This window comes from Schistocerca cancellata, chromosome 11 (genome assembly GCF_023864275.1).
Source record: "Schistocerca cancellata isolate TAMUIC-IGC-003103 chromosome 11, iqSchCanc2.1, whole genome shotgun sequence".
Lineage (NCBI taxonomy): Eukaryota > Metazoa > Arthropoda > Insecta > Orthoptera > Acrididae > Schistocerca > Schistocerca cancellata.
Window position 1 is genome coordinate 169,403,927 of NC_064636.1, and position 21,756 is coordinate 169,425,682.

A 21,756-nucleotide genomic window follows, 5' to 3' on the forward strand; every position below is an offset into this window, starting at 1 on the left:
AGTCATGCAACACAATCCAAATCAGGCAATTTTTCAGATGAGGAAGCTCCTTGCATACTTCAAATGAGAAGAACCAACAGCAAATTCAAACAGCCAAGACCACACCAATGTTCCATCTTATGTTAACACTTGTGCCTCCAACTATTAAATTGTCAAAATGTTTAAAAGGCTTACAATAATTCCATCCCATTAAGATCAGCTGAACGGCAAATACTGTGTATGGTTCCTGCGTGGCTCTATTATGGCCCCTGGCACCACTAACTCCAAGCCAAAAGAAGTGACACTTGCCAGGTGTGGAGTGGGAATTCAAAGAGGGAACCCTCCATGGGTCAGGTGGTAATAATAATAAAATCATTGTTATTATTTGTACTAGCATATTAGTGTTATTGTAGACAGTTAAGTAATACAAAGATCATTAACAACATGTTGCTGTATTCTTACTATCTTCTGCCAAGCATCTCTCCTAACCATCCTCTCCACATACACCATGTTGCTTCATTGTTTTGTCGATACACTCTTTCTGAAATTTAGTGACCTACTGTGTTTCTATCATTAAGATGATTTCCAATCAAAAACTGTTCTTTGGCTACTAATTATCTAACATTCTCGACAGATGTCTATATCACTTTAATGAGTTTCTTTATATGCTATCACTATTTCATTTGTTCTCATTCCAGCACTTAGTTAAACATTGAGTTTTTTTCAGTCTTGATATGTTGTACTCCTTCATAAATAATGTTTTCAGAACTTTGGTTTGTTTTGAGATCAACATGTAAAACCCATAGTCCTGATCCATAGAATAGGACTGGTTTAGCCTGTAGCCTACACTCCTTCCTTACTGTCTCAGAAATGTGCTTGTCACACCAAAAGGAATTCGTAGTAGTAAATGTGTTCAGTAAAACAAAAGGTTTTGATGTAAATGTTCTGGATGTTTTATGATTCTGACTGTAAAAGTGGAATGAGTGATGAGGTACTTGACAGTCAAGTTCCTGCTTAACCACTTAGGTTGTGTACACTGTATTGTTTCACTTGATATGAACAACATTGATTTTAATGTTTCCGACCATAGCGGTGTTACTTTATTTGATTGTACTACCATTATATGCATACAAAGATTATGAAACTAGAAAATATGATTGAAAATAATAGCATAGGGAGAAGACTGAAGTGCAGGTAATGAATTTTGAAGATGTTGCCAATAATCAGTTGCACAATTTTTTGCTGCCTCCAATTGAAATGTACCATAGTTGAATTTGTCATCTAGAATTTCAAAGTCAGAAGAGAACACTTAACTTGAATTGCTATTTGTTTCTTAAGAAGTATGACAGACGTGATAAGTTTATGTAATATGTTGGGACTGTGACTCCTTAAATGCACTCCTTACAGTTTATTTATACCATAGGCTTAGGTTTATCTATCCAGCATGAATGTAAGAAGAGGGTGTGAATAAAGAGGTAATTTTAGAATTTTTGTGAAAATATGGAATCAAGCATTGCTGAGTTGTCGTGAAAATCGTGATATAGTTGACAATTGCCTACTCACTTCAGCAGTCCTGTTCCTACTTTAGGGTACAGATGACAAGACTAACAGTATTATAGTATGGTTCAAATGGCTCTGAACACTATGGGACTTAACATCTGAGGTCATCAGTCCCCTTGAACTTAGAACTATCTAAACCTAACTAACCTAAGGACATTGCACACATACCTGCCTGAGGCAGGATTCGAACCTGCGACCATAGCGGTCGTGCGGTTCCAGACTGAAGTGCCTAGAACCGCTCAGCCACACCGGCCGGCTATTATAGTATGCCCCAGGCTGGAAACAAGGAAACAGGTAAAATAGAATACTTTTTTACACTTTACCCTATATAGGTTTAAAAATTCTCTTTGATCAGGAGAAATAGTTTAGCCTCTGAGTTTGTAGAATTGCTTCTTTACATTATGAACACAAATAAGAATTAGATGAGATTACATTGATGAAGTGTTGTGAAAATTGATTCAAAGTACAAGTTGCAAGCCATGATTTCCTGCTTTAATGAGCACTTCCCTTAATGGTTCCGTCTATCTGAACTCTGGCATTGAATGTTTTTATTCACCATGTGATACTGCTGTGAGAATTACAAAATTATTCAAGGAAAATCTACACAAAGACACAAAGCAGTGCAGAAATAGCAGGTGATTATAACCTACCATGTAGAGACTAAGTTGTCTGTTCATGCATTGCGGGTGGTATGGACAGGCAATCTTGTGACATACTTCTGAACAGTTTTCTGAAAGCTGTCTTGAGCTGCTAGTTTTACAGCCCACACAAAATTGGAATACTTCAGACTTTATAGCTATGAACAGGTTTGTCTTTATAGATGGTACCGGTACAGAGTGGGGTTAGCAATCGTGATGCCAGCACAGCAACAATGGTAAATGAACTCAATGAGTCCTTCAAGAAGGCTAGGAGAATAGATTTGCTAGAAAGAGCAGATAAGCAAGCATTAGGATCCCATTTAGACAGTGAGTGAAGGTCATTTAGTTCCAACATGTACATAGAGGTATATGGACAAACATTAAATGGACTGTAAATCACACACTGAATAAGTACATGGTGAGTAACTGGATTACAGACAGAAAAGTATCTGTGTGGTTTAATTACAAAATTCAGAAAACATTGAGGAAGCAAACTGTTGTCCCCTCAGTTCAAAAAGTACATATGGTGATGACAGGCAAGAGTCATTGGAAGTTCATGTGTGTGTAAAAAGATTGATGTGAGGAACATAAAAGGATCATCATCATCATACTTTAGCAACAGATTTTACTGAGCACATAAGACATTTGTGGCTCTACATAAAATCACTGAGGGGGTAGAAGGCCGTTATCCACACTCACTCATTGACCAGTCTAGTGTGGCCTAGGAGGAAGGCAGAAGGAAAGCTGGAGTTTTAAAGTTTGTGCAGGAGGATCATACAGACATATTGTTGTTTGACTGTCGCACAGACTCCTGCATTGGAGACACAGTAATAGGCTCCCTGGTGTAGGGAAACAACTGGAAGAGTTGAAAACAAAATAGTTGCCATGTCCAAACAGAATCACAAATCAGTTCTTCTGAGAGTACTCTACAGCAGTGCCCCCTTAATTAACTTGCATTTATTCCAAATTGCTCACCTAGTGCAGAGACAAAGGCAGCTGGAAAAAAGTGCAGGGGGCATCTGCATATAAGAATGGTAAAACAACGTACCTGCAAAAATACAGAGCAATATCCTTAACATTTACTTGCTCCATTGTTCCAGAACATATTCTGAGTTCATTTAAATCTCTTTGAAACAGAAACGTGTGTGTCCACAAATCAGCATGGATTTTGAAAGCCTCATTTGTGCAATACTCCCCTTGGCATTGTGTCACATTATATCCTGCAAACCATTGAAGAATGGCAACAGACTAAATTACACATTCCTAAATTTCAGAAAAGCATATAGAAACATAGGGAATCAAAATGAATATTTCCATGATTGACTAGTTACTTGTAACAAAATGTATTTTAAGTATAGTTATATGTTTGTAACAAAAAAATATTAAATCTGAGAATCTTACCTTCACTAGTTTTTGAGGAGTTACCACCAATAGCAGGTGCTTTCTTTTATTGCACAAATTTAATCCATATTTGTTCTTTCTCTTCCTTTTGGCTTTACTTTTCTGACACTCCCACCCCAGAGCTGTCATTTCAATGTACATCCATGCCTTGTTAAATATTTCAAGGGTTCCTGCTTCAGGTTTCAGCCAGCTTTCAGTTCCAAAAATAATTTTATTATGACAACTTTCCAAGAGGGCATTAAGTTCAGGAATTGCAAATATGCCAAGAATTTTTAAAACATTTGTCAGTCGAATGGCCTCTATTTTGTATGCAGTCTGATTCCCCCCCCCCCCCCCCCTCTCTCTCTCTCTCTCTCTCTCTCTCTCTCTCTCTCTCTCTGCACTGACTAGTTACATTCATCAGATGACCTCAAACTACCGCCTAGCTAAAGCAAAAAGAAAAAAAAAACAAAAAAAAGAAAAAACTGCTTGCTTTGTGTAGTGCACCCCTGATCTATCAAGTATTCCTACAATTCTCCACCCCATTACACAGGTCCAGCAGTCTGCAGTCCAGACAGTTATAGAATCGATGAAGTCTTTAGTTGAGATTCTCCATCAACTTCAAACCAGAATTCTGTTAATGCTGCTGCAGATTGTGTTCGCTGCACACGCTCCAGATGTGGAGGCAGTGGATCTTCACCACTTGTGCTACCTGTCCATATGAACTGAAGATGAAGATGTTCTCATAACCTAAATGACAGGCATCATTGGTGCCAACATGAGCCACAACTTGCAAACAGCTGCACCTTCCAAGCTTGATAGCTACAGGCAGAACATCATCCATATCACGGATGAGGCTCCCCAGCGGACACATTCAGTACATATTGCTTTTGCTTCTGCTGTCTGCCCTGACTCCCCACTGCACAGAGACATCGACGAGGCAGTCCAGAATATAATTACAGCCATTCCTTAGGCAGCTGATGCAACAATCCCCTGTTCTTCAAGCCTTCTGTGGCAGAAGAGCGTACCGTGTTGGTCATCAGAAATTGCAGAGGCCATTAGAGATAGCAGGCAGAGTCTCCAGCACCGTAAGTGGCACCCATTGATGGAGCATCTCATTGACTTTAAATGGCTTCGTGCTCAGTTCTGCCACCTAACAAAAAAATATAACGAAGAAGGCTGGGAGCAGTATGTTTCAACCATCAGACCACATACCTCTCCTTTGCAGATTTGGTGTAAGATCAGACACCCCTATTTATAATAGGTGCTAGTAGGTGTATTCGCTATTAGATTTAATGGCACTGTTTCCACTGACCTAGATGCCATTGCCGAATATTTTTCTCTGTATTATGCTCGAGTTGCAGCATCTGAGAATCATCAACCCATCTTTCATGTTCTCAAGCAGTGGGTGGAGCAAAAGCAATTATCTTGCACTATATACCACCTGGAGGAATACGAAGCTCCTTTCAGTGAGTGGGAATTCAGCAGTGTCCTAGCCCTCTGCCCTGATACAGTCCCAGGGCCAGGTCCCTTCCACAACCAAATGATCTAACATCTATCAGTGGATTATCAGCATCATATTCTTGCCATCTTTAACTGCATCAGGATGGAGGGCCAGTTCTCATTGCAACGATGAGAAAGTATCATTGCCCCAGTGCTGAAACTGGGTGAGTGCCATCTAGAGATTGGCAGTTATTCTTCAATAAGTTTCACCAATGTTCTCTGCAAGTTGCTTGAATGCACAGTGAACGGGTGGCTATGTGGTTCCTTGAGTCTTGAAGCATTGTGGCTCTGTCCCAGGGTGGTTTTCACCAAGGTGTTCCCCTACTGCTAATTTGGTTTACCTGTAATGTGGCATCCAAACAGCCCAATGTCAATGCTTTATAGCAATTTTCATCAACCTGCAGAAGGCATATGACACCACAAGATGACACCATAGCCTTCCTACATTACACGAGTGGGTTCTCGGTCTCATTCCCAGTTTTTATCCACAATTTCATGTCGCGCTGTATATTCTGGGTTCAGGTTGGTGCTTCTCCCAACACCGCCCACCCCCACCACCACCATATACAAGAGAATGTGATCCCACAGGCCTCTGTATGGAGTGCCCCTGACTTGCTAATAGCTGTCAATGATTACCAGCAGCTGTGAGGTCCTCAGTATCATCCTCCTTGTGTGCTGACTGTTTAAGCCCCTGCTATTGCTTTTCTAGTGTGAGTGTCACTGAATGTAGACTGCAAGGCACTATATGAAAGGCACAGTCATGGGCATTCACCAATGGCTTTTGGTTTTCTGCTACCAAGACTCATTAATGGACTTCTGTTGGTGTCGTATGGTTCATTCACAACCAGACCTTTATCTTGATGACCAACCACTCGTTGTGGCAGGGATATACTGCTTTTTAGCACTGGTCTTCGCTTCTCAGTCAATGGGAACTCCCCATTTTCGCCAGTGTAAGTGAAAGTGCTCACTGCACCTCGGTACCCTTCGCTGCCTGAGTAACACCTGCTGGGGTGCAGAGTGCACTGCCCTTCTGCAGTTTTACAAAGCCTGATACAACCCTATCTGGAATCAGGGCGTCTGGCATAAGGTTCGGCATTACCATCACTACTGTGGATACAGGATCTGATACACCACTGAGGAAGTTGGTTTGCAACAGGAACCTTTTGAACTAGTCCTGTGAACAGGTTATTTATGGAGGCTGGGGTCCATCCATTGTGTATCAGGCGTAACAGCACCTTCTCAATTATGCTACCCATGTTTGCAAGTCCATTAAGCATCTAAACTACCATCCCCTCTTACCAACCACTGAAATTCATCCTCCATATACATCTCTGTAGGGATACCCCTCGACCACAGCTTTGTCTTGACCTATCACAAGGTCCAAAAGACATGGTACCTCCTGATAACCTCTGCCACCAATTTTCTCCGGCCTTGGTACATCCTGGGGTTGAGAAGTAGTCTGTACTGATTGCTTGATCATTGCTGATCACATGGCCTTTGCTTACACGCACATGTGTCAAACTGAGCTGCATTCCTTGCCAAAAGCTGTAGTCTTTTCATTGCGGAGTTGGTAGCCATCTCTTGTGCTCTTGACCATATATTTTCCTGCATCAGTGGCTCCTTACTCATCTGCAATGACCCCTTGAGCACTTTGAAAGATCTAGACCAATTTAACCCTCACCATCCCTTGGTCATTGCTATCCAGTATTTCCAGAATGCCATTGAACAATGTGGATGCTCAGTGATCATTGTCTTGACCCTGGATTGGGTTGGGATCCCAGACAATAAGCTTGCTGGTAGCTTGACCAAACTGGCTACATTAAACCAACTCCAACAATCAGTAATCTGGAAACAGACTTCTGATTGGTGTTACACCATTAAATTTTAGTGACATGGAACGGATCACTCGGAGTTCACAAAACTACCAGTGATAAAGGAGACTGTGTATCTATGACAGTTCTTGATGCAGGCCTCTGACAAGGATTCTACCTTCCTTTGCCAGCTCCACATCAGCCATACCTGGCTGCTCACAGTCACATCCTCCACCCCACTGTTGGGGTTCCCATTCAACAGTGTTCCACATTTTGCTGGACTGTTCCAACCTAGCAACCCGTGGTGGAATCTTTATCTCCTGCATTCATTACCTGTGGTGTTAGGAGATGATGGCTCAGTTGCTGACTTAGTTTTACATTTTATTCATAAAGAGGGCTTTTAGCTCTGTCTTTAAGGGAGGGTCACTTGACACTTTGCCATCCGCACGTCTCATACAAATTTATTTGCTTGGCACTGGCAGCACTAAGTCAGATTACTTAGCTTGTTGCCGGCTGCTTGTCATCTTTCCGTTGATGACAAGCTTCAAACACATTGACTTTTGCCCACTTTAATTTTCCGGAAATCCTCTATTTTTCTGTATTGTTCCCAAACTCTTAATTTTCTTTTCAAGTAATTTCTCTGCAAGTTCTACACTGTTATATTAATTATCCATGCAGAGGTGTCGATAGATCCATCACTGTTTTTGCCAAAGGCTGTCCAGCACCAGAATATATCTTGAATGAGGAAATGTATCCCATATTTGAATCACACAGCATCCAAATGAATATGCTGTATTTTGTAATTTTCGACGGATTGTAAACTGTAAAATTTAACCGTCCACGCCACAGTATCATTTCTTCGTCAATTGAAATGTTTTGACTTACATTAAATGTTTCTTTAAACTTTTTGGAAAAATACTCAATTACGAATTGCACTTTGACAAGCCAGTCGGCATTATCCAGTTTTTTGTTGCTGTTGGAAAAATGTAAAAATGATATTTGTCTCAATCAGTTGCGGGACATCGTTTTGCAAAATATTGGTTTGTCTATCAACGGATTCATTGACCAATAATCATAATCCTTGCTTTTTTTTTTACAATTCCCATTAGGATAGCAAGCCCAAACCATTTTCTAAGTTCGGGTACCATAACGTCAACAAATTTGGCATTTTTTAAATCCAGTTTCCCTCTGTTGCAATTTTGACTGTAGTAATTGTTGGTTTCATTGTTAATATATTCAAATAGATTGTTCACAGTATATAATTCTAAGATATCCTCGGCCCTCTGTGTATCTTTGGGAAATATGTTTGGACCCGGGGATCCTTCAAATTTATTATTGGTCCTCAGTAAATCAAAGTCTGACCACTGTGCACTGTCTTCTTCGTCTGATTCAGCCAAATCAGTTGGCGAACATAATGTTTGCTGAATTCTTCTTGGACGTATTTCACTATCCTCCTACAATTCTGCTTCACTTTCATTTTTTTTTTGATATCCAGTGTCTTCTTCCCAATCGGCCAAGCCGTCCAGAATGATGATGATGATGTTTTGTTTGTGGGGTGCTCAACTGCGTGGTTATCAGCGCCCGTACAATTACCCAATCTTTGCTCAGTCCAATTTCGCCACTTTCCTGGATGATGATGAAATGATGAGGACAACACAAACACCCAGTCATCTCGAGACAGGTGAAAATCCCTGACCCCGCCATCCAGAATGTCAGACAAGACGTCTGCACATTCATCGTACATAATCCTATTGTCTCTTTCGTCCACCATGATGAAAGGGCACAAGTACTTATAAAAACAAAACACTTGTTGATGTGCATAATTTATTGTTACCTAAACAAAACACCAACAGAATGCAAAAGTTATTAAAGTGCTTCCACCGGTGACTGCACGATACTATGCTCATGACACCACTGTGGCGTCACCGGCCACTGAGCGATACTATGCAGACGACACCGCTGGTGTTTCTGGCCACTAACTGCTATTTCGTGCACAACACCACTGTGGTGTCGCCGGACAGCATAGTGTTAACCTTATTGGCCCATTGAGGGGTTGGCAGAAAACTGTTCATGCCTCTGCCCAGTCTAGGCTGTGACAGCCTGGGCTTGATGGTACAGCGCAATTCTCGCCCTATCTGTTCTTTTCCTCTTATATCCCCCCCCCCCCCCCCCTCTCGCATGGTGTGTTACAGTAATTCATCTTTTGTCTCTGTGCTTCTCTTGCCCTGTTTGTGTTTCTAGCCTTTCCTAGGCAGTTTCTAAATAGAGTACATCTGGTAAGTGGTGGGGATTGGGAGATATATAGCCACTCATTGCATTCTGCTCTCTGGGGCTTACAGCTGCTCCCTAATTGGGGCATCTTGCCTGTCTTTGTTCCTCTCTCAATTTCTTCTTTTTGTCTCTTATCGGCTTTATTGACCTTTCATAGACCTTGGGGTTTTCTCCCTTGGGGTTGTGTGTGGTTGGCTCTCTCTCACCTACAGTCATGTAGACCTGTTTGTTCAAGGGAGAAGGGACATATGACCTAGTAGTGTGGTCCCTTTAATCTTTCAGCCAGCCAACCATCTCTTTTCATCTGTTACCATATCTCTGTCCATTTGTTTCTGCCACCTCTTTCTATCTGTTGTTCCTCCCCCTCCTCTCCCCACATTATCACGCCCACCTCCATAGGAGATTGCTGGCTCATACCTTCTTTGTATTTTTGTCTAGATGGTAAGTATGTGTACCTAGCTTGGTTGAAGTCAATCCAGTGGTTCAGGAGATGATATGAAACACACCCACTTCCTTATTGTGTACGGATGCTGTGCATGCTGAGTGCGGCTTAGTACATAAGAACTAATTTTGGTTAATCTTAGGTGGACAGTCTCTTACTGTTGTGCCTGCATTCAAGAATAAACAAAGCTCCGGTCCAAAATATTTGAATTGTGGCATCCACATTTTCTTGCAGTCTGGCTCTAATTGATGTATATGTGTGAAGTGTTATGGCCTTGTCAGCTTCTACACAAGATAGAGCCATGTAGGAACAAGGCACAGAAACCTTGATAATTTGACTTTTTTGCATTTTTTCAGTTTCTTGAAAACCCATTGAAGGCTGAAGGACCTAGAGTTTGGGTAAAGCAAGATACAGAACTGAAATGTGGATGGCTTTGAGGATAATCCAGGTGTTAACACAAGCACTGTATTGTGCATGAGGTGTAGTAAGAATCTCATGACACAAATACGGGACATTGTAGCTAAATCATCATGGATGGTGAACAATTGTAACCTATGATACCATCTGTTTTCAAGAATTTTTGTGGACTTTCAGTTGATTCTAGTTAGATTTGCTACGTCTTGGTTATTACCAATAGTATTTTATCAGACCTTGTAACAAGCATATCTTTACTAACCATTGCCCTAGTATTATTTTTTTATGATTGTACATAAGAATGCCTTAAATACATGTTTGGTATCAATGGTGCAAGGAAGACTTCCTCTTGGAAGTAATTGCCTCTGTGACATAGAGCTATAACAGAAGATTTGGAACTAAGATTCTAGCTGGGTATATGACATGACATAAATTTGCATTGTTCCCTAAAGAGCAGGCACTGAAAATAGATGGTGACAGAGGAACAGGCTGTGTAAATAATATTAAATTTTGTTAATTCTGAGATAATGTATGGAATGCAATATTCATTTGATTAATGAGCAAAAAGCCATTGTATTTATGGGTTTACAGCTGGAAGATTATTGGCATCTCTATATTATCTGAGTTTAATTTTGAAATGTTGACACAGACATATAACGTCTTTGTGTATGGGTGTATGGTCGCACGATAGAGAGGACTCTTGTGCCACTGAAATCAATGTAGGTTGTATGACAGGAATATAAAATGATAGCTTCCCAATATAAATATTACTCTGTGGTTATCAGCATAAGAAGATACATAAGAACTGATTTGGATGCGTTATGACACTCTCTTCCCAAGCGATAAGAACCTGTACATAGTTGGATGATATTCATAAGAAAGGAATATTGAGAGCTATGTCATATTTACAGAAGTTAGCAAGCATTTATAATTCAGAGATTGTTTTCTTTTTTCAGTTTGTTGAAGATGTATTGGAACTATCTTGGTCCACTGATATTGTCAAGGAAGATCCTGAAGTAAATGTTGAAGTGAATGTAACAGAGAATATTGTAAGTATTCACATCCCTGAGTTATTGCATGCAGAGTGAGGGGGCAAAGTGATATATTAATTGTTTAGAGTAAAGGATGCATTGCAGTGCAATTTTCGCAGATTGTCAGTTTTGTGGAACTTGTTACTGTTTGCAATTGTAGAACATTCTTCTACTCATCCACTTGACTTTCATATTACCTGTTACATGCTGACTTTTAAATAGAGGTGGAGTGGAACTGGTGGCTGGGGCTGGTATAATCCTGTTTTCCATAGCAACTGTCGATATCAAACGTATTGTATAATGGCTGTGTGTGATGGATACACTTCACATTTTAAACTTTTATTCCTCCTTTCAATAACTTGGGACTAATACACTTCAAAAGAATGTTGGAGATTCTTACCATCTGAGTGAATTGTAGCTATTTGTGGGTTTGTCCCAAAACTTTTTAGCGTTTTGAAAAAAAGTTAAAAGTCGTGTGTTATAGATCATTTCTGATACCTTGGCCACAACCTGTACATATTGTGGTCACTTTTGTGGTGCCTGTTGTATTTGTTATAAATTTGTCAGAGAAAAACTCTATGTATGACTTTTGGTGAATGATTGCTCATAGATGAAGCCATATATGACCTCAGCATTCAAGTCTTGGCAAATCTAAAGAAGGAAGATTACTTGTTGTAATATGCTTTATAAATTTGCTGAGGGAAAGAGATGCTCACATTGAAGACATGTCACAGGAATAAAATTAGATGAAGATTGGGGAACATTAAACACAAACTGCAGAAGTTTGGGTACTCATTTACTCTTCCTATTGCTGTAAAGGATTCTTCAGACACTGAAATGTTGGCTTCTTCACACACTGAAATGTGCCTTCTTCAGACACTGAAATGTCTAGTGATTATAGAAGCATACAGATCAAGGAACCAAACTTTCATGCTTGGGACAGCTCAAACAATATGTAAAGGAGTGTAGCCGATTCCCAGCTAACAGGCCAAGACTTAATGTCATAGACACTCATATTATGCAATTTTAAACAAATTAAAGGGATCCATTGGCATCACATGTAGGCAGGACAGTAAGTGAAACAGTAGTAGTGTTCTACAAGAAAGGTTTCAAGAAACAAGATCGCCATGCATAGTAGTCAGTGATTGTAAATGAAGAGCTTGGCCAAAACAATGAACTGTAGCATGTCCTAGGGTATACCTGTAGTTGTCAAAGTGACTGGATTGTAGTTGGTGACCACTTATTGTGAAAATAGAAAAGGCCATACTGGCCTTCATTTGCAGCCAGAGATCACAGATTTTACAAGAGGGCTCTGTGGCACCAGGGTCAGAGGTGCAGAGAGAGTCTGCTGCTTGGAGTCCTGCTCCCAATGCAAGTGTGCAGAACAGTGTGTTGCCGGTTGTGTGGCCTGGAAAACCATGTCATGGTTGCCACTGAAATCACTGACGTGTACCCCACTTATTACATTGAAAGTACATAATTTAGATTAGTGACCAGAGGAAATCTACAAATAGGATGTGTGATCATAACAGTGATCCTGAGTAGCACATGCAGTATTGCAGTGAACATTTTAGCTCTGTCAGCTGTAGTGACATGCAGTCTTTGTGGTCTCAGAAGCATAAAATGCTAGGGCATAATAATGATACGGAAAAATAGGGCTGATCATTTTGACGCTGGCATATGGCCAGCAAGATTCTGTATTAATTGTGGAACTGGGAATTTTATTAGGTAATTGCATGAGAAGCTAGAATAAGTTTTAGTTACCGTAGTCCTAGCTGATTTACGATTTAGTGACCACTGTGAATTTTTTCTGAAAACTTGTCCAAACCAGTTCCTACATCAGATGTGTTGCTTCTGCATTGGAAATTTGTTTGTCAGGCTTAATTTTGATGTGCATTCATTGCATATTATTATTTCCTGTGTTTTATGATTTTCTTGATTGTAATTGCTGTTGTATGTGAAGATACCATTAGCGAGGAAGATAATAGTAGAAGACACTCATCACCTAGTGAGGGAAGTAATGAGATTAGATGTTGACATCAAGAAGTTGCATTGATTTTTATCACTTGCATGCTGTTGAAGAGTGATTCTCAGTTGTTTGAATTTCTCCGAAGTTTGATGCTATTGTAGGCCGACACAGATGTACTTCTAACTGAAAGGCCATGTCTTGCATTAAGGTTCCAACAGCTAAATGTCATGATGGGCTGATACGAAAGTGCTAGAAAAATCAAATGTGGAGGTTGTTTTGTAATGGTACATGGTTTTAGAGATGTAAGACAGTCCCAGTAATGTTGTTGGTGGTGTTTTCCTTCTTCTTTCTTTGAAACGCTGGTTATGGCTGTGCCATTCACTTGTTACGTGGTACAATTAAGGGATGAGACTGCTGATGCTTGATTTTTAACATTTAAATAAATTTGTTCAGCTATAGTGAAGATATGGAAAAGTGAGATTCGGACATGTGATCATTGAGATGGGGGGAATCATCTTTTGGAACTTTCAAGCATCATACAGAAAAGTGAATGGCAGAAATGTGGGTTGGGAACATGTGTTCTGGAAAAGAGCACAGGCTGACTATGCAGTGACTAATTGGAGAACATAAGGAGAATCAGCCACTTGTGTGTTCAGATAAATGTGAGAGTTAAAACCTTCAGTCAGTTCCAGTAGAACGCAGCTAATTTCAGGATAAGGTGTTATACAATGGAGTGATATTGCAAAGAAGTAGTGAGGTGTGGGGTGAGGTGGGAGAGAACACAGTGTTCTGAAGAGTCATTTGAGTGGATGCATGCAGAATGAATATGTAATTAAGCATAAGTATATTTTTCATTCTTACATTCAGTGAGTTGGGTCTCTTCGTATTCTGTGTGTAGAGCTTTAGGGCATGGTTTTGCTGTTTTCATTGGTTGTGGAGTGGATGAACGGGAATATTTAGTTTCCTGTAGGTATCGTGTATCTAAAATCACAGTTCAGTATTGTCTTGTTAGCCACTCTCTTGTGCTCATCAGAGTATTTCGACTCAGGGATGCAAATTCCACTTAACTTCAGTTTTTATGCTGAATTGGGTTCAACTTTGGCAATGAGTACACAGCTGATATAATTTCTGTGTAAAGGTGTATTAATCCTTTACTGGAGAAGAAAATCAGTGGCAGGCTGCTGGATTTGTTATTGGTAACTTTAAACAACACACAAGTATTGTGGAAATGCTTTAGGAACTCAAATGGAGTAACGCTATTGAGAAAATGTAAAGAACTGCCATTTGAAGCTGACTGCCGAACAGTTCTGTTGTCGCCAACATACATTGCATGTACAGACCACGAAGATAAAATATGAGAAATCAGGGCTCTTTTGGAGGCACATACAGTCTTTTTCCCTCATTCTATTCATGAGTGGAATGGGACAGGAAGTGACCAGCAGCAGTGTGGGGTACGTGCCGTCACACACCATTAGGCAGAGTATTGATGTACATGGAGACACTAGGTGAATAAGTAGCTGAGTAATGTAGTACAAGCAACAGTGATAATTTCCATAGTAGTTAATGTACATAATAATCTATTCACAGTGTGGGTAGATGAGCACTAGTCTCAGACAAATGGTAATCAGTATACTTCACAGAAGTAAATTGCTGTGGGAGCTTCTGCCTTTACATGAGCAGTCTGGCTCATTCCACATCCATCCACATCATATATGGAAAGCAATGTATAAATAAAAGAATGAAAAACCCTCACACACACCATCTTCTGCCAGGGTAGAGGTTAGTGTTGAAAGCAAATTTAATTTTGTGGAAAATGCAACACATAAAGACTAATGTTACCATATTTTACTAAAAGAAATTATACTTGTACAAGCAATTCCTCAGGGTGTTTAAATCATCAGTTTTCACCAGGCTATAACTGTGTCATAAATAAAGATGCAGAACTGGGGTAAGATTTTTAATTCAATACATGCCAATAAAGCCTTTGTTTACAAAAGAACCATAAGATTTATATTCACGCACATGCAACATTAAGGTACTTTTCACAGCTGTGTTTAGGATGAGATTCTTCATTTACTGATCACAAATATCAATATTCTTTTCAACACATTTAAGTATCCAGACGATAGAATTGATCCATGTATTCACAAGCATGTCAGGTTAGGAAACTAACTGCAGTTCCCATGTAGCATCGTAGTTCACCCAAAGTTGTTGGAAGGGGAGGCACATGGAGCCTTTCACACTCCCACCAGTAAAAAATACTGTACTGTGAGCTGAAGCAAATTTCAAGCTGCAGCCACTTATAGCTGATCAATCCTTCAGGCAGATCACTGTAAATAAGTGCTCTTTCTTACAGGTTCCAATGCAGTGTTACACAATCCAGTTACTTTTATTTCTGGTTACTTTCCATCCCTTTTATTTTTGGTCCATCTTTGTGTTTTCTTATATTGTCCACTGTCTTCAGTTTGTTACAGAATTCCTTACTCTTCAGATTCATTTCAGTTTTAGTATCACTTAACTGTTCCTTCATCACATTACCTAAGTTGAATAACAGATCACGATCACTACCAACAAACTTCCAGTTCCATACAGTACAGCATGTTACCCTTACTATCATTGTTACTTGTTTTCAGAACAGCAGTTAATTATTACCAAAGTTAATGTTTATATGTAACTTAATTCCAGCTGCTCTCAGTTGACTTATTCCATACTTTCTGATTGATCACCACCTGGCATATTGACTAAATTTCTTGATTCTCCTTGATCCTAATGGTTCTCTGCAAGGCACAAGTTATAAATCATAAATCTTCACACAGTGGCTGGTCATATAATTTGTCACTCAGATATTTCAGCAATCTTATTAATTTCTCATCAGGTTATTTTACATGCTTGCTGATGCCACAGGCATATCAATCAAAGGCCCACTTCAAACTAACAAGGCCTACAACTGGTTTGAAGCTATCAGTTAAGTCTTATCCTCTGAGAACTCATTTTATATGATATGAAGCAATTAGAAATAACTTGCTGCTAGAAGAAGTAGATACTACTGGTCATGCGCTAAATGAAATGTGCTATGTAGAATTCCTTGGCGTCTGCTAGGATTTCAAATTGAAATTGGGTAAAAAAATTGGTAAACTTGTCAAGATTGTGAGGTTGAGCCAGATAGTAGGGGGATTCTATTGTTATTTCATTCTCTTCGAATCGTTAAGCGTTAGCCAGTACCTTCAGCTGCCTATAATTTTCTCAGCCCAAGATCCAGTAGCAGCAAGTCAGCGCCGAGGTCGGCAGTCTCAATCATGCGCTGCCCTCGTGTGCTGACGTGGTAACATTACTTAGGCAAAGCTGACCAGGCCACACTTCAGAGTTTTCCATGCTGCCCCCGTGGTTTTCTTGGCTCCTGACCAATCAGGACGGAGGAAGCCACGAAGCCATGCTGGATGTACCCTGCCGACCGTTGGCCGAATGCTCTCTCTGCCCCACACCCTGTAGCCATTAACATAATCTTCTCTGCCCAGTGCTGTGACACCAATGACTGTGTTTCTGTAGCTGCCAGGCCATTCGGACTTGTCTGAATGGCAGGTACCACTTTTCTGTAACGTCACGTAAGTTTTTGGCAAATTGTGTTTCGCCCACCGCTATGTCTTGGCTCACCCTCGCCTCACCAGGCCTGACTCACGTTGCCCATTTGAATTTTTTTTTTTTTTTTTTTTCCGAAAAATGGCCTCATTCCAATGAACACACTCTGTCTTTCAATGCACCCACCGCCTTGACCACTCCCAACCGAGCCGTATCTGCACAAACTGGTGTCAGAATCAGGATTCGTTCTCATAGTGACTTTGTTGCTAATTTAAATTATTCCAGCAAAAGTATCTTTCCAGTAGCCCCATGCTATAACATCATTAGTACTTCTTTATGGACAATGAGCTGTAGCCATGGCGGGACACTTGCACTTCATTATGAGTGTAGTGCCAAGTATTTCGCGCATATAGAATGTGTCAGCCGCCCGCCATGTTCGCACCGCACGGGACATAGCTATGTCAGTAGAAACAAACAGGGCACGTGCTGCAGTGATGCGGCCACCTGAGTTAGAGATTACAGTGAAGTGAGACAGACGTCATTGCACCGTCTGCCGCCACGTGAAGGGGGTGCAGCCATGTGCAGTGCGAGCCACCGTCATTGGCCGCCAACACATCTGCCACTGACCGAGGGTTCAGTAGCAGCCACCCTGCAGCTATGACAGCTGCCAACAATCCTGCCATCCGTCACTTGACCACACTGTCACCACCGCCAACACATTGTGCTGACTCAACTTCAATGCAAGTCGCAGCGTTGCTTCCATCAACATTGCGGGTCGACAATTGCTCGATTAGGTTATTTTGTGGTCTCTTTTTTGTAACATTCATTTCATGGTCACTTGAGCCCCCTGATTTTGTAAACATGCCAATGGGACCTCAAGCAACAGAACGAGATACTCTGGGAGTAGCACCTGCCTCACAAGATCTGCTCAAAGCCATCAATACTAGAATAAACTAATTATTCATACAAAACCAAGAGTTAATCAAGCAAAACTGCATCTTGAAACAGACACTGAAAGGCAGCGTATGAACTACTCTACCTGTAACAGCTGTACAACTCATGACAGCTAATATTAATTCTATCACTAATACAACTACTACAACCCTAGCTAACATGGCAAGTGTAAGCAATTTTCTTGTGACTTCTTTTATTTCCACCCTTTCTGGAAAGTCCCATGAAAATGTGCTTATGAGTGTACAGAATATTCATGGTGTGGGTCATACTTGTGCCTGGCCAGATGATCTATTGGTCAATGTAGCCAGATTGAAGTTGACAGGGGAAGCAAGAATAGAGACAGTGGACGAATTGCATGATTTGCATGATTTTGAAATTTTGGTCTGCAGGTTGATTATGCGTTATTCCGACACCTGAGGTTATAAGCTCTTAGGCAGAAGCCTAAGGATTTTGATGCTTTCGCAGATTGCCTACGAGCCGTATCTTGTTGTACCTACAAGCTCGGTGAAAACACAAGTGAGAATAGGATTTCGTGCTCGGATGTAGAAGCTTCAGCTATTGATGTGTTTATTTGCGGTATTGACCCACTAATTGATGGAGAGGTTAAAGCAGTGTCCCCCGCCTCTGTTTGAAGTTGTTCATTTGGCAGTAGTACATGAAGATGTATTGCGATTCTGCGCTGCCGCACCAAGTCCGCCAGAGCAATTACCAGTATTAGCAAGGGAAGTAAGTTGTCAGTGGTGTGGGAGACCTAAGCACATGGCAATGCGCTGTCATGCACCTTTTTGCACTATTTGCCTGACCGTTGGACATCTCAATAATGTTTGCCCAACAAGGTCACTATTTTTTAGTCAGATGCGCGCTCACTGCCGCAACGCAGGGTGGAATCATGAAAACGAGTGGGGGGCTCCCACCCTCACCCCTGACTAGAATAATACACCCGGTTAAGACCGGAGAGAGTAAAGGGGTGGAGCATATTAGTGCAAGTGGCATATTCGTGAACAAATTAGTTAAGATTTTAATTGGTACTGGTGCACAAGTGAGTGTGTTATTTATAGATAAAAATGGTTGATTTCATACTGGTGGTCTTTGAGAAGAAATAATTATCCCTGCAAGTACGTGAGTACGTGTGGTGAACCTGCTAATAGATGAGAATAGTTAGTCAGGAAGTGGAAGTAGTGAAGCTAAAGAAATGCAATTTCGACATCATACTAGGGAATGACTTCCTGCACCGTTATCAGGCGTTAGTGAGTTATCAGACGTGAACTGTGCAGTTAGGTGAAGCAATTCATCGTTTAGACAGTGTGCCAACTCATCAGTCACGAGGAAGCCGTGAAAGGCGCCATTCAGTCTCCCATAAAACCACAAATTTGGGCGATAAAAACCACCGTCCCTGTAAGGATAAGAGGCAGAAGTGGAAATATTCTTTGGATACATGTTAAGAATTGGAGGCAGCCGAGGATAGACATTCTGGTGGACCCACTCATCCAGAATGATACATTAATCGTCAACAGGTTAACAGTAAGTTCACATTAAGAGCCATCAGCAGGGAAGGTTATGCTGACTCTTTTGGTACGAAAAAGGTGTCATTTTGGAGCATTACATGTCTAGAGGGACCACTGTCACCAGTGCATCATACACAGATCTCCTAAAAAATCATCTGCAGCCTACAATCAAAACAAAGTGACATGGATTGTTGCCACCAGGTGTCTTTTTGCAACATGACAATGCAAGGCCCCACACTGCCCATACAACAGTTGCAACAATCACAGACCTGCATTTTGAGTGTCTTTCTCATCCACCATACTCACCAGACCTTGCCCTCAAGTGATTTCCAAATTTTTGGACCACTTAAGGTCACAGTGGGAAGAAAGAAGTTCCGTTCTGATGAAGAGGTACGCCACGTGGTACATGAGTGGTTGCGCGGACTACCAAAAGAATTTTTTTTGTAAAGGAATATATGCACTTTGTAAGTGCTGGAGGACTTGCATTGAGTGTGGGAGAGATCATGTTGAAAAGTGATATAGCTTTGTACCACTTCTGCACAATAAATAATATTTTGAAAAATATTTAAGGTTTTCATTTGACTCAGCCTCGTACAAACTTGTTTGCCCTGTATTAGGAGGTCATTACCACCTTGAAAAAAGGTAACTTTGCAACAAGTGCCAGAAGCACTTGCCCCTGGGCCTTAGTAGCACCAGATATTGTTGGCCTTTTCACTTTGAGCCCACAGAATAACCAATACATATTTTCAATTATAGAGCATTTTTCCTGATTCCTAATTCTTGTTCCCATACCAGACATGTCAGCAAAAACTGTAGCTTGAGCATTTGTCACCAACTTGGTGTTACCATATGGAAGTTCTGAAGCTGTTCTTACAGATCAAGGCACAAAATTTGTCAGGATTATTTACAGAAGTTTGTCAACTATTCCGAATCAAAATGTGGAGAATGACCCTGTTTCACCCTAATGGTAACGGACACCACCATGTTACGCGTATGTTTTCTTATTATGTCAATAAGAATCATTGTCATTGGGACAGTTACGTCCAGTATGTCACATCAGCATATAATAGCTGTGTTCATGAGGCCACTGGATACTCTCCCTATGAGGCCATATAGGGCTGACCCATGAATTCACCTTTTGAAACTGACAAACTACTCCCAGGGATTAGATCCAAGGACGTGAAAGGTTTGGCGTGATGTTTGAAAGCTATTTGGAAGAAAGTAAAAGGAAACAATGCAAAAGCTACAGTTCAGCAGCTAAAAAGGAATAATGAGAGAGCAAAAATGCCCGCCTACAAGGTAGGAGATTTAGTGATGTTACGCAATCCAGTAGTTAAGAAGGGAATGACCAAGAAATTTACTCCTATGTATGAAGGTCTGTACCCTATCATGCAACTTACTTCACTGGTAAATGCAGAAATTCAGTTAGCAGACCAGGCAGTGATCGTTCATTTTGACAGGTTAAAGTTCTATAAGGGTTCTGAGCCACCTCTGCTTGACAGTAAAGCTGAGCCTGCTACATAAGTAGCCACAGCCAAGAAGACAAGAAAGTAGTGAGACTGCCTATAGCATGACCTAAATATGCTCTAAGATCAAAACACCCCTACAGTTTATGATCCAGGGACTAGGTCCGGCATGCTATGCACTTAATTTGAAAAGTCTTTAGTGAAGCAAGAGAACTGATGGGAACCACTGTCATTGGAATGTATTCATTTAAGGTGGTGCATGTTATTTTTAATTAGTCATAAGTATTGGCAACCATTTCTAATAGTAGTTAGGATGTCATTTGTTAATGAGATGAGACTGGAGTTTTTTGTAATCATTTTGTCTTGCGTCATTCAATGTCTTCAGTAATGTTGTTGTAGTGGTAGAGAGCTGGAAACACAATCACTCTTTAGTAAGGGAATGAAGGGGGAAAGTTCTCCTTGTCAGTTGAACACACAGAATGAGTTAATCTTTTATATGTCAAATGGAATGACACCTCACACATTGATTTAGTGAATGGTGAACAGGGACAGCTGTCAAAGCTTTGCCATAAAAGCATGTTAGTGACATGTATTCGTAACTGTCATTAGCACAAGATCAGAGTCAACCTTCCACTTACAATTGGTACACCACATTACGTGTATGTTTTTGCTAAGAGCTCAGAGACCCATAATAACAATGTTGAAAAGAGAAACAATCCAAACACCAGGCTAGAGGGACAGTATCTTGAATTAACAATAATACATATGTTCATGTTAAACATCAAATATGATACTTTAAAAGTAAAAGAAGCCCTCCCTAAGTGCTATTATATTGTTTCTTAGTATGCTGCTGGAGAAACAACAAGGTAAGTTTTCATTGCACTACGTGGTTCTTTATACCAAATGCAAAAGAGGAAGTCGCTGGTTAATGCCATGCAAGATAGCCACACGCAGCTTTGTTTACAGACTGCAAGCCTTGCCCTCCCTGCCGAGTGAGCGGCCATTAGGATTCTGCCCTTCCCCCTGCTGCCTTGTGACGCAGTACCCCTCACTCCCCACCCTCCTTCCCACAGGCCACTCAACTTCGCTGCAGTGGAGTAAGCCTCCAAGCTACGCTTCCACACCTTCCACCATACGGTTACAATGTAACCAATACACCCAAAGAAGATTGTTACAAAAGTAAACTCACCACCCTAATATTGCCTCACAGATTCTACTAGTTTCACTGTAGGCTAGAAAATTGTGTGTGTCACTTAC

The 21,756-nt window shown here is 40.8% G+C and overlaps 1 protein-coding gene across 4 annotated transcripts in view; it reads left to right on the forward strand.

The window, feature by feature from the left end:
- Nucleotides 1-21,756, forward strand: part of LOC126108904 (zinc finger protein 708-like) — a 163,448-nt gene that overhangs the window by 23,572 nt on the left and 118,120 nt on the right. For all 4 annotated transcript variants that reach the window (XM_049914271.1, XM_049914273.1, XM_049914272.1 and 1 more), the window contains exon 3: nt 10,955-11,047. In XM_049914271.1, coding sequence (XP_049770228.1) covers nt 10,955-11,047 — 93 coding nt within the window. The remainder of the gene's footprint in view (nt 1-10,954; nt 11,048-21,756) is intronic.